This window comes from Pongo pygmaeus, chromosome 11 (assembly GCF_028885625.2).
Source record: "Pongo pygmaeus isolate AG05252 chromosome 11, NHGRI_mPonPyg2-v2.0_pri, whole genome shotgun sequence".
Classification (NCBI taxonomy): domain Eukaryota; kingdom Metazoa; phylum Chordata; class Mammalia; order Primates; family Hominidae; genus Pongo; species Pongo pygmaeus.
This window is the reverse complement of record NC_072384.2, coordinates 130,764,946-130,778,126: the sequence shown is the minus strand read 5'-3', so window position 1 is coordinate 130,778,126 and position 13,181 is coordinate 130,764,946. Positions and strand designations below refer to the sequence as shown.

Sequence of the window (13,181 nt, the reverse complement as noted above, 5' to 3'; positions counted from 1 at the left end):
GCCTGCAGACTCCCCTGCTACTGCTTCCACCTCACAGAGGAAGTCTCTCTTGACCTGGAAATGTAGAAGGCCACAATTAGGATGAAGAGGTTCAGGGTGAATTCACAGAGCATGGGGGTAGATCCAAGAATGGGCTGTCGTTTTCTTACAGGATCCTCAGTGAAGTGCATTCAGAATGAGGATGGAACTTGGTTAACACCAAATGAATTTGAAATTGAAGGAAAAGGAAGAAACGCAAAGAACTGGAAACGGAATATACGTTGTGGAGGAACGACCCTAGGAGAGCTGCTGAAGGTATTATAATGACAAGGGACAGATAGGTGACAGGTTTAAATCCTTGAAGGAGAAGTGGAGCTTTAAGAGCAGAAATGTGAAGAGCTCCCGTTAGGATTCAACAGCATGATTTATAAGGAGTTAAATGTTTATAGAAAAAAAATTGTGGGTGACAAAGTTAGGAGCACAGATTGTTCCTGATGGTGGAGAACTTTAAATGCAAGTAAAGGAGTACAGGAACTTTAAATGCCGGCAAAGGGCTTTGAGGTCAAGAGAGATGTAAAAAGCTAAAAAGAAACTAGCTGAAGACAGATGCCTGCAACCACTCCCCTGCATCCTCTACCTGACACCTACTCAAGGCCCAGCTCATCTGGCCCCCCTGCAGCATTTCCAGGCCGCCCAGTCCGTGGTCTGTCTCTCCGCTGCACGTCCACAGCACACTATTCCTGTCCTGAGAACAACTAGTATCTATGATCGCACGACCCAACACAAGGCCCCTCTCAGCAACACTCAAGAAATTATCACTAGGATGAAATCCTAAAGATTTTAATCTAGAGAGGGAGAAATGGAAGGAGAAAGGAATGGAAGGGAAAGGGTAAGAAAGAAGAACTAGGGTCATGGGTTTGAGTGACAGGGGAAAAAGTGATTTTATCACTAAGTGAGGTCCAGAAGAAAAACTGACTGGGGGAGGGAGCTAATTTTTCTTTCTGACTTCTTGGGTTTGAGATCCAGTGTGATGTCTGGGTACAGATATTCACTAGGAAGTGGGAAGGCCAGTATCTACAAAAGAAAAACCTCCAGAATAACCTCATTCATTGACTCCTTCTGTCTTTCAGAGTGGACTTTTGCTCTGTCCTCCAAGAATAAATCTCAAGAGAGAGTTAAATAGCAAGTGAATTTCTCCTACCTTCTCAGTCACCATGTTGCAGACTTTCCCTGTCTGGAGGCTCACCTTAGAGCTTCTGAGTTTCCCAGCTCTGAGTCACCTCCACATTTGGGCATGGCATCTTCAAAACAATTAATTTTCATAGTTAATTTGGGATGGGGAAGCAAATGACTCTAAAATAAAAATTAAATGAAAAAGCTCATCATGTTCATGTGTTTTAGAAAAAGATCTGGATATTTGGATGGCTAGAAACCAAAGGTGTCAGAAATAAAATGCTCTAAGCCTAGGCAACATAGCAAGACCCCATCTCTAACAAATTTTTTTTAATCAACCAGGAATGGTGGTGTGCACCTATAGTCCCAGCTAAGGCTGAGGTAGGAGGATTGCTTGAGCCCAGGAGTTCAAGAGCAGCCTGAGTGATATAGTGAGACTCTGTATTGCTATACAGAGCGATGTAATCCCAGCACTTTGGGAGACCAAGGTGGGTGGATCCCTTGAGCCCAGGAGTTTGAGACCAGCCTGGGCAACAGGACAAAACCCCTTCTTTACAAAACATACTAAAATTAGCCAGGCATGGTGGCATGCACCTGTAGTCCCACCTACTCAGGAGGTTGAGGTGGGAGGATCACTTGAGCTCTGGAGGCAGAGGTTGCAGTGAAGCGAGATCATGCCACTGCACTCCAGCTGGGGCAACAGAGCAAGACCGTGTCTCAAAAAAAAAAAAAAAAAAGAATGCCGCAGCATGAAAGGCAAAAAAAGGCATTGAAATAGACAGGAACAGTATATGAAAGGATCATCCATGATTGCACGCCGAGTATTGCTGAATCCTCCATGCTTCTTATTGGTAGCACCAGGATGGAATGACACCTTTGAACTGAGCTTTGTCTCTATATGGCCTCCCTACAGCTGGAAATGGCAGTCATCTATTGGCTGCACTAACTCCCCCTCCTCAACCTCCTCTACTTGCTTAGATGTGTTCTCCAGACATCAGTTCCACTCATGAGCTTCCTGTTAGTTGTGAACTTCCAGCAGAGAAAATGCTGCCTCCCCCATCTTGCCCTGGAGGCTGGCCTGACCATGCTGGATTCATTCAAAGTTTAAGGCACTGGTCTCCCAATGCCATCTATTATATAAATCATCTTTCCCATGCTGATCTGAAATACCCTGAGAATCAGGGGTGCTCAGTGTAACATCATAATAGCAAAAAATTAGGGACAAACACAAGTTCTATGAGTATTGCAGAATAAACTGATACAGCTACAGAATGGTTTTTTTTAAACTTTTCTTATAGAATATTAGATCTTTGATATAGATATCAAAGATCTATAGATATCTTAGATAGATTCTATCTATAGATAGAATCCATGTTTAAATACATGGATTCATAAGTATGGAGTTATCATTCAATCAGTGGAAAGCCACCAAAGGGTTTTGTGGTCAGGAGAGCTTCAGGACACTTAATGCTAGTTGTGACGTGTGGAGAAAGAGCCCATTGTTGCTTATGTGAATGTGTAGGTAGGTCTATGAGTGAAAAAATAGCCAAAAGAATCAACTGCACTTATTTTGAGATGAGATCACAGGGACATATGCCTTCCGTATTATACCTTTATGTACAGTTGGAATTACTATACTGACCATTTGTTACTTTTGCAACCAAAAAAAAAAAAACTCTTTAAAATCCAGATCATTAATTAATAGCCCCAACATGATAATACCCTCTAACTCTCCTAATGCCACATGTCAGCACATAATAGCCAGGGGCAGGCATGCTTGACCCAGCCTCTCAGTCCCACCTTCCAGGGCCAGGTTGGGAGAATAAGATGAAGGTTTACCCGACTGAGAATAAGCCACTGCGGGCCTTGCCCTCAGCCCCATCATCCAGTGTCACTGCTGCTCGGCAGCACATCCGTCTGTCTCCACTGCAGTCTCACTTATGTATGTGTACAGCAAAGAGACCGATGCTGGTACTCCCAAAATGTGTTTTGTGGCTGCCCTGCAGGGTGCTGCCTCCATGACCCACACATGATGGGCAGCTGGTGTAAAGAGCCACAGGCTTGGCCTGTGAGAGCCTCCGTCTCCAGAAGGGCTTGGATGCACCCAGCAGTTGCCACTCTATCAGCATATAGTGTGAGACTGAGGAGAACAGCTTTTGGGGTTTTGTTTTTTTTGTATCAGAAGCCCATGGCCATCATGGGTGGTCCAGAGATGCCAGGAGGCATGAGAGAAGGTTGCCAAAGCTTCCACAGTGAATGAGACTCAGGAGGGCACTAATGCCTGCTGTATTGCAATTTGGCAGATTCTAGAACCTTTTGTTAGAAGGGGCCCCATTCAAAGCGGGCTTATTTTGCAATTAACAGCATAAATGGGCTTACCTAAAATCTATAAATGAGGGATGTGTTTCCTCAAACTCAAGAGGCCTAAAGGATGCTGGGAGGTTTATTAGAACACTGTGAGTACTCAGAGGGTCAATAATTATTTTTTGACAGTGTCAGGGATGGAGCATCCCTCGACTGACCAGATAATGGCCAGAAATTGGTGGCAGATCCCTGTACTATGCCTGGGGCAGTGGCCCATACTTTTTTGTTTTAGTTTAATCCCACATCCCTGTGGAAACACAAACCCCATCCTTTTCTATGAGTTCTTTGTGAGTAATGTCCTGAGTGTGTCAAATGAATTTGCTGAAAGAAGTGTGTCTTCAGGGTGATGTTACACCTGTGCTCCTAGAGAATGTCAGATGCAGTTCAAATCCTGCCTGCAAAGATTGTGTATGGTGGCAGAACTGTCGAGGTACCCCATGGTAGCCAGATAACGGTCTATTGCGTCCCTTCGGGAGTGAAAGCAACCTGCAGCTGAGATCTGTTGAAATAGGTGCTGAACAGAACACATTAGTCAAATCTATGCCTGCAGAGTATTTACCACTTGCTAAGTGGATGGAGTCAGTAATTTCAACAACATTGGGCCATTACAGGTGGGGTCACAGGATTCAGGCTGTAGTAATTCACCGTGAGGCACCATTCATTCTTTCCAAGCTTAAGAACAGACCAAATTGGGCTGTTAAATGGAGAAACAGTGGGGATAATCATCCCTTCTCTAAATAGATCTTCCATAATGAGTTTCAATCCTTGAAAGCCGTGTTTTAATTCATATTGATCAGTATTAAATATTTTAACAGAGAAGGTCCATAGAGTTCCATTTTGTAAAGCCGATTGTAAGTGCCAAAGATAATTTTCATTATTTTAATGTGTTATTTACTGGGTCACAGCATCCATGTCCACTGTGGAACATTTTAGGGCCATGTTACGTTACGACCATGGGGCAGTTAGGCAAGGCACCAGGAACAGCAGTTCCCGTACTCCTGCACCTAAATGCCAGTTATCATCATTTCTTACTTTGGTCAGTTAGATCTATTAATAGAGGCTTGGCGGGCTCAGCAAATGCTGCCCAGAGTGGCCCAGCTCAAAGCACAAGCTTGCCAGCAGGCAGCGGCACAGCTCAAAACGCAGCAGAACCCGTTAGCAAGCCACGGCCAGAGAATAAAAGTCCTGGTGGCAGTGGTCACCACCCAGACTCTCTGCTTGTTGTGCCGTTTGTCTTGCAGTTTCCCCCAGGGAGGTGGCATCAGCTCCCCCCACCAAAAATTGGGTTTGGATATCCACTCTGGCACACACAAAAATGATGTGTTCTAGAACCCCACAGGGTCAGCATTTGTGGGTCTCCGTGGTCCTAGCGGTGCCCACGTTATCTGCCCTTGCAGCGGAAAAACTCGGATGAATGTGAGGTGTGCTGTCAAGGGGGACAACTTCTCCGCTGCGGTACTTGTCCACGAGTCTTCCATGAGGACTGTCACATCCCCCCTGTGGAAGCCAAGAGGTGAGTGGGATGCAGCCCTGCCTCGGGCACACAGCACTCACCTCCAGATGGAAAGGGCAGGACCTGTGAGCATCAGGGACAAGGGTGTGACGCCGAGCAGTCTGGTGCCAGAGACTCTGGGCCTCTCTGGGTCTCTGAGACTGCCAAGTGAGACTCTTGGCCCCACACTGCTTCTGCCCCTGGAGGTGCCCTTTCCTAGTATGCTATTCCTTGGACAGCAGGGACTCCTGTCCAAGAGGAGTAGGGGACGGGAAAAGCCAGCTTATGTTCTGTGCCTGCTGAGGAAAGACAGGAAGCAAGGCTTGTCACACAGTTCACCACAGTCTCATCTGGCTGATGGAGGCCTGAGGTCCCTGCAGGTGAAAGCCCAGATTCTGACACTCAAGCCTGGCAGGCAGGGTTCCTTTGTGCTCCCAGCAGCTCAGACAGGGAAAAGAGAGCCCACGCTTACAGTGACACCACCTTCCTTAGGCTGCCCGCCTGCCGCTACCACTGATGTGAGGGAAGGGCCAATGCTGGAGACCTCATGTGGGGATCTTGGACACTCTGGGAGGTGTCCCACCCTCATGGCTGAGCCCATCCTTCCTAAGGGAAGACAGTGGCAGCCACAGGAATGGTGGCCACTTCCAGGGGCTTTGCCCTCTGCTCACCTTATGTCCAACCTCTCAGGACGCTGTGGAGTTGCACCTTCTGCAGGATGAAGAGGTCTTCAGGAAGCCAACAGTGCCATCATGTATCTAAGATCCTGGAGAGACAGATGCAGCCTCAGGACCAGCTGGTGAGTTGGATGCGAACCCCAAACCTACACTTTTCCCTTCTCACACGAGAAGCACAAACAGGCACAGGGTCAGGGCAATGTACCAAAGGGAGCCTTCAATGTCTCCCTTTAGAGGATGATGATTTAATGTCCAAACACAGAGTCTAAACAAAATCCGACACACCCTGTGAGCCTTGGTAAGCACGGCTGGAATGCTGACTGGGCTTGGCTGCCCCATCCGTGTGCACGTCTAGACACTCGCCTGGCTTCACTGTTTCTAAGCTGCATTTCACTTTCAAGCCCTCTTCACATTTTACAGAAATGTGAGTTCCTCCTCTTGAAGGTCTACTGTCATCCACAAAGCTCCTTTTTTACGGGCATCCCATTTAATGTAAGTCACATTTTACGGTTCTCTTGCATAAAATGCATTTTGAGAAATTTGGGGGCTGAGTCCGGCAGGTGCTGCAGTTTGCTCAGGAAGCTGGAGAACAGGAGAGAAGGGCAGCGTGGCAGCAGTGGAGCAGGGCAGCAGGGATTTTGCTGCACACTCTGGAGAGGGACTACCTGGTTCAAACTCCACCCCACTGCTCATGGGCTCTGGGATACCGGTCAAGTTGCTTCTCCTCCTGTGTATCTGTTTCATCTTCTCTTTAGGAAGAATGTCTTTCCTACTAGAGATTAAGAGTCACAGATGCCAGCTGGGCACAGCGGCTCATGCCTGTAATCCCAGCACTTTGGGAGGCCAAGGCGGGCAGATCACTTGAAGTCAGGAGTTTGAGACCAGCTTGGCCAACATGGCAAAACCCCATCTCTACCAAAAATACAAAATTAGCCAGGCATGGTGGCGGGCACCTGTAATCCCAGCTACTCAGGAGGCTGAGGCAGGAGAATCGCTTGAACCCAGGAGGTGGAGGTTGCAGTGAGCCAAGATCACACCACTGCACTCCAGCCTGGGTGACAAAGCAAGACTCCATCTCAAAAGAAAAAAAAAGTCATAGATGCCAAACTGTGTGGGTTCCCATCCCAGCTCTACCACTTTCTTGCTGAGACATCTTGGGTAGGTTTCCTTGACCTCTCCATCCCTCGGTTTCCTCATCTATGAAATGGGCATCATTATTTATGGTATCCATAAATGTGGAGATTACATATTCATATACTTGGCTTAGAATTTAGTTTATCTAGTGCCTAGAACAATAGCTGGTTTAAAGAGGTCAGATGGTATTATCATTATGACCCTGGAAATGAAGGCTTGGATTGTATTTAAGCTGGATCCATTCCAGTGATGACAGCTGTGCTAACGTCACCTCTCTGGTGGCTTTGTCCCCAAGATTCGAGATTACGGTGAGCCCTTTCAGGAAGCAATGTGGTTGGACCTGGTTAAGGAAAGGCTGATTACGGAAATGTACACGGTGGCATGGTTTGTGCGAGACATGCGCCTGATCTTTCGCAACCATAAAACATTTTACAAGGTAAAGGGCATTTCCTGCTTCCTTTTTGCATCTTTTCTACTTTCCCCTAATTTCCGGGACAGCACAATTTTGCAAGGATTACACTCAGTTTCATCCTGGGGAGAGCTCAAACGAGACAAGGATTACAGAAAAAAAACCACCTCGGCATTCCTGGAGGCAAGGAGTGAGTGGCAAAAAGAATAGCAAGCAGGACAGGGGAGGGATCTCTGGAACAGGAGCTGAAAAAAACCATGCTCCATTCCCAGATCGGCAGCTCGCTCCCAACGAGAGCAGTAAATGGCATCCAGCCTCTTTGTTCAAACTAGAAGGAAAGGCAGTTTATGCCTACGTTGTTCTTCCTGCCTCAGAAATATGAAAATAAATAAGTAAACAACATAAAATCAATTAAACTTCCTGGATAATCATGCTTGCATATTTTTACACACAAATTTCTCATTGGACTCAAACATCTGGAATTGCCTTCAGATACAGTGTTGGTTTCATCCTCCTCTGCTAGGGAGGGACAGCTAGTTGAGCTATCCTGCAATCCCAGACATTTGTAACTTTGGTTTGTCCTGATTTTTATCCTCACTTGTACAGATATTTCTTGGGAGGTACCTAAGGAAGATTTTCATCTCTACCCAGCGTCCTTCCCTTCTTCCACGCCAGGAGTTGGCATGTTCACAAACCACAAGTTGTAAACTGGTACCCACTCATGGAGCTGCAGGGAGAAAGGGTTGACCAGAGAGCCACTCAGTGCCTGGCGTATCCGTAGTCCTGGAGACCAGATGGTCATCCTTCCTCAGTGAGTGGGCTTCCAAGAAATGCATTTAAAATTTTTTTAAAGCTATTTTGCATCATGCTCAGATTTGCCGTGATCAAAACTAACCCTTCAGTCCAAATCACCTGTCAGGTAGAAATTAACAACCAGGTGGAGTCTCATGCTTTTCAACATTTGAGTAGCAGCATCTCCCCATCCATTCTGCCTCACTGCTGGGCTCCTAAAAAATTAAGACTGAGGCTGGGCATGGTGACTCACGTCTGTAATCCCAGCTTTTTGGGAGTCCGAGGTGAGGGAATCACCTGAGGCCAGGAGTTTGAGACCAGCCTGAGCAACACAGCAAGGCCTCCTCACCCCGATCTCTGAAAGAGAAAAAAATGTTTTAAAACTCTGGGCATAGTGGCATGTGCCTGTAGTTTCAGCTTCTCAGGAGGCTGAGATGGGAGTATCACGTGAGCCCAGGAATTCAAGGCTGCAGTGAGCTATGACGATGCCACTGCACCACAGCCTGGGTGACAGGGAAAGACCCTGACTCAAAAACAGAAAACAAAAAAAATGTATGAGTGATTTGATGGCTGTAATCCTTCATCCTTTAACGTGTTTGTTTGCTTTTTTCTCTTTCAGGCTTCTGACTTTGGCCGGGTAGGACTTGACTTAGAGGCAGAATTTGAAAAAGATCTCAAAGACGTGCTCGGTTTTCATGAAGCCAATGGCGGCGGTTTCTGGACTTTTCCTTGACCCTGTTCTGTAAAGACTGAAGCATCCCAACCTCAGGATTCAGCCGATGGGACCCTGGCCTGGACTGTTGATTGCCAGTGAGTCTGGGATGTAATTGGCTGCCCTCAGGACCCAAACCCAGACACTTCATAGGATAATCACACCCTCCACCATCTTTATTCTTTCTTTTTACCTTTAAAAGGCTATATCTACACTAAAAAAAAAAAATGAATACTTCCTTAATACCATCAGATACCCCATCACAGTTCTCATCCTCCCCACTGTCTCATAAGTCTTTTTAGAATTGATTTGTTCAAATCAGGATCTAAACAAGTTCCACACACTGCGTTTGGCTCACCTGTCCCTATGTCTCTTTTAAGCTATAAATTGTCGTGTATTTATTGAAGAACTCAGGGTTTTGGTCCTATTACATTTTTTGCAATCTGGAATTTTCTGGTTGCATTTTCTTAGTGGTATAGTCCTCTCTTCCTCTCATTTTTTGTAAGCTAGAAGTTAGATCTAGAAGCTTGCTTTTAACTCAGGTTTCGAGGGGTTTGTTTTGATTTCGGGTTGTTTAGGCACATGCAGGCTCCACAGGGGAATTTAGTATTATTTCTTATGTTAAGCTTGGCAGCAGATCCAGGTGTTATCAGCCTGAGGATCTATCATCTGATGGTTTCAGCACTACCTAAATCCATGATAACATCAGGGGTTGCAAAATGATGAGATTCAGATTTTTTTTACATCATTATTGGTCAGAATTATTCTGCAAATAGCTTCTCTTTAACAATATTCGGTTACCTTGAAATACAGGTTGTACAAAAAATAGGATAAATGCTTCTTTTTTTATTTAGCAATGTTCAAAATAATGAATTGATTTCCTAAAATCCTCTAAAGGTAACCAGGGATTTTTTTTTATTGAATTATCTTGAACCCACATATTTAAATATACTTAGTATGCTACAAACCATTGCAGTTAATACCTTTATTGATGCTTGAGTTGCCCACAATTTTTTTTTTTTTTTTTTTTTTTTGAGACAGAGTCTCACTCTGTCACCCAGGCTGGAGTGCAGTAGCATCATCTTGGCTCACCGCAACCTCCTCCTCCTGGGTGCAAGCGATTCTCCTGCCTCAGCCTCCGAGTAGCTGGGATTACAGGCATGTGCAAGTTCCCCACTTTTAGTGAGAAACTCCTCAATTTGCTTCCTGAGTTGTTTTGAAATGACCCCAGAACTCTTTGATGGTGTATTAGCTATCTATTGCTGTGTAACAAATGACCTCAAAGCTTAGCTGCTTAAAAAGAAAAAAAACCATTTTATTGCTCACTATTCTGTGGGTCAAGAATTCAGGCATCATCCATGAGGATGCTTACCTTTGCTCCACATGGTACTGGCAGACCCCATTCATACTTGCACACTGTCACTTCTGCCAAAATCTATTGGTGAAAGCAAGTCACAGGGCCAGATTCAGAAGGAGGGAGAATAGACCCTACCTCTTGATGCAATGAGTGGCAAAGTCACATTTCAAAGGAGAATGTTGCTTGGGAAGAAACATTGCTGCTCCCATCTTTAGAAGCAATCTACCATAGTTCTCGCTCTGGCCACAGTAGTGCACATCTTTCCCATATGCAAAGGACACTCCTCTCCCCACAGAAGTCTTACTCTCTGCAGCATTGGAACAAAGCACAGGACCTCCTTATCTAAATCAGGTTCAGATCAGATAAAGCTTCTTGGGGCTGGGCACAGTGGCTCACACCTGAAATCCCAGCACTTTAGGAGGCCGAGGCAGGTGGATCGCTTGAGTCCAGGAGTTCAAGACCAGCCTGGGTAACATGGCAAAACTTCATCTCTACAAAAAAAAAAAAAAAAATCTTTTTAATTAGCTGGGCATGGTGGCACACACGTGTAGTCCCAGCTACTCAGGAGGCTGAGGTGGAAGATGAGCCTGGGAGGCAGAGGTTGCAGTGAGCCAAGAATGCACCACTGCACTCCAGCCTGGACAACAGAGACCCTGCCTCAAAAAAAAAAAAAAAGGAAAGAAAAGAAAAGAAATAGGCTCCTCAGGTATGGTTCATTGGGTGCAGCTCCTTGGGTGCACCTCCTCTTGAACTAGAGGCCTGTGAGCTGAAAAATGGTTTCTTCCCTGCTGCCAACCGTCAGTGATGAAACAGGGACTGAACAACCACTATAGACACTTCCATTCAAACGGGGAAAAAGGAAGCAGCAGTCACTCATTTATAGCAATTCTGAAATCCAGTAAAGCACATGTTGCTAGTTCCCCCTAATCTCAGGGCAGGAAATTTTCCTTGATACATGATTTGTACGTATTATACACCTCTAATTCCCATCCCATCCCACAGGCTTCTTCCTTGTCTTCCTCAGTTCTATATTGGTGTCTCCGTTCTCCAACAGTATTATTTTCTCACTTGCTCAATCCCCAGGTACAACAATAAAAGTTAACAGAATTTCAACACTCAGACCACCATGAAAAACAAACTAAGTTGATTTCTAAATTTCTGTGGAGTTTATTTTTGTTTGTTATAGATTTAATATACCATTGCAGAGGGTATTTAATGTACCATTGCAGAGGATTTTACATTTGTATTTATAAATGAGATTGGTCTATAGTTTTTACATACTGTCATAGTCAGATTTACGGTTATCCTACCTCGGTAAAATAACTTGCAAAATTTTCTACCTTTTAATATGTTCTGGAATAATTTATAGTGTTTTAAATTAACCAAAAGTGTGTGACCCAGAGTTCACTGGGGAGATGGTGTTGACCACATTATCCGCTTGCTTTATGGTTATCAGGATATGCAGATATTCTGTGGGTTTTTGAGACAGCTCTGCTTTTATGTTTTTCTGAGAAGTCATCTATTTCATTTGTGGTTAAAAGTAATATAGGTGGTCTGCCAGGCGTGGTGGCTCAGGCCTGTAATCCCAGCACTTTGGGAGGCTGAGGCGAGTGGATTGCGAGGTCAAGTGATTGAGACCAGCCTGACCAACATGGTGAAACCCCGTCTCTACTAAAAATACAAAAATTAGCCAGGCGTGGTGGCGGGCACCTGTAGTCCCAGCTACTCAGGAGGCTGAGGCAGGAGAATCGCTTGAACCCGGAAGACGGAGTTTGCAGTGAGCCGAGATTGCACCAACGCACTCCTGCCTGGGCTACAGGAGACTCTGTCCACCCCGTCCCAACCCCTCAAAAAAAAGTGTAGCGTGCTATTCAACCACCAGAGGGCACTGTGGGCCTCTGCAGAGACGGAAAGGAATTGAGATATTAAAGCTCCTGCAAGGACAAGGAACTAGGAGAAGGAAGTAGTGAAGGCTTTGAAGGGGAAGAAGATGCTCTCAGTGTCTCCTGTTTCATGCAGATGGAGGAAAACCAACCAAGAGCATGCGCCAGGTCCTCTCCAGATGAGACTGGCAAAGACGAAGCAGCAGACAGTCACGTTTAGGCACATGCTTGCGAGGATTTCCTTACTGTGACAAAAGGTCCCTTCTGTTGTTTGTCACAAGTGCAAAACCTCACAGCTAGCATAATGAAACAACTGAGATGCACTCAGTAACGTGGGCTGGAAAAGGCTTCCCAGTTTTTCATTTCATAGATTGGAGTCTGGCAGGAGGCCCGCCTGGGGATGCCCGGCAGCTGGCAGAGACCTGGATTCTAGATCCTCCCATTTGCAAGAATGTCCCAGGTGACCTCCTCTCAGGGATGCTAGAGGATGAGGACGGGGTGAAGAAGCCAGCCTACTAGGGGAAGGGGAACACGTTTTCTAGGTGATTTTTGTTTGTTTGTTTTGTTTTGTTTTGCCACAATTAGGTTTGAGATCCACTGCCCTACGACTGGTCCTTTATCTGACTTAAACATTTGACAAAGGAGCAAATCTAACTAAGGTATCTGGTGTGGGCAGCAGTAGACCCTGCAACTTAATCACAAGAGCTTCCCTTGTCCTGTGAGGTGACAGCCGAGAGTTTATTGTTTGGTTGATTGCTTGGTTTGTTTAATTGTAATGTTTTGTAGTTTGTTTATTTATTACAGCTTTCAGAAACAGTAATAAGAATAGAACGTGAAGCCAACTGCAGAAGAAAAAACTAAATTGAGAAGGGAACTAAATAAAAAAGTAGCCGGGCAGATGAGATTTGGGAGTACAAGGAGCAAGCCTGTGGATGGAGGGAGGAGATTAATATTGAGTCATGGTCATGAGAACTTCAGAGAGAGATGCATGAGTGGAGGTGACCCACACGGTATTCTGTTTTAGTGTTAAAGTCTCACCAATGCACCACAACATAGCAGTCTCTCGTTGTGAGGTATTACCTGGAGTTCTTTGTCTCATGACCCAGAGAATTAAGGAGCGTGGACACAAAGGGTGAGATTGGAGCAAAAGTTTTCTAAGCAAAAGAAGAAAGCTTTCTGCCGTGGAGAGGGGGCCCAGAAGAGGGTTGC

The 13,181-nt window shown here is 45.5% G+C and overlaps 1 protein-coding gene across 13 annotated transcripts in view; it reads left to right on the top strand.

Annotated features, from left to right (window-relative positions):
- SP110 (SP110 nuclear body protein) overlaps nt 1-11,473 on the top strand; it is a 59,246-nt gene extending 47,773 nt beyond the window's left edge. For 3 of the 13 annotated variants that reach the window (XM_063648072.1, XM_063648071.1, XM_063648075.1), the window contains 6 exons: nt 152-294; nt 4,914-5,029; nt 5,699-5,807; nt 6,106-6,177; nt 7,115-7,255; nt 7,835-8,013. In XM_063648072.1, the coding sequence (XP_063504142.1) occupies nt 152-294; nt 4,914-5,029; nt 5,699-5,807; nt 6,106-6,177; nt 7,115-7,255; nt 7,835-7,975 (722 nt within the window). In that variant the 3' untranslated portion in view covers nt 7,976-8,013. Of the gene's footprint in view, nt 1-151; nt 295-1,109; nt 1,362-4,913; nt 5,030-5,698; nt 5,808-6,105; nt 6,178-7,114; nt 7,256-7,834; nt 8,015-8,639 lie in introns of those variants that run through there. The other 10 variants (XM_054477728.2, XM_063648080.1, XM_054477724.2 and 7 more) reach the window with 9 other exon arrangements.
- Nucleotides 11,474-13,181: the final 1,708 nt, after the last annotated feature.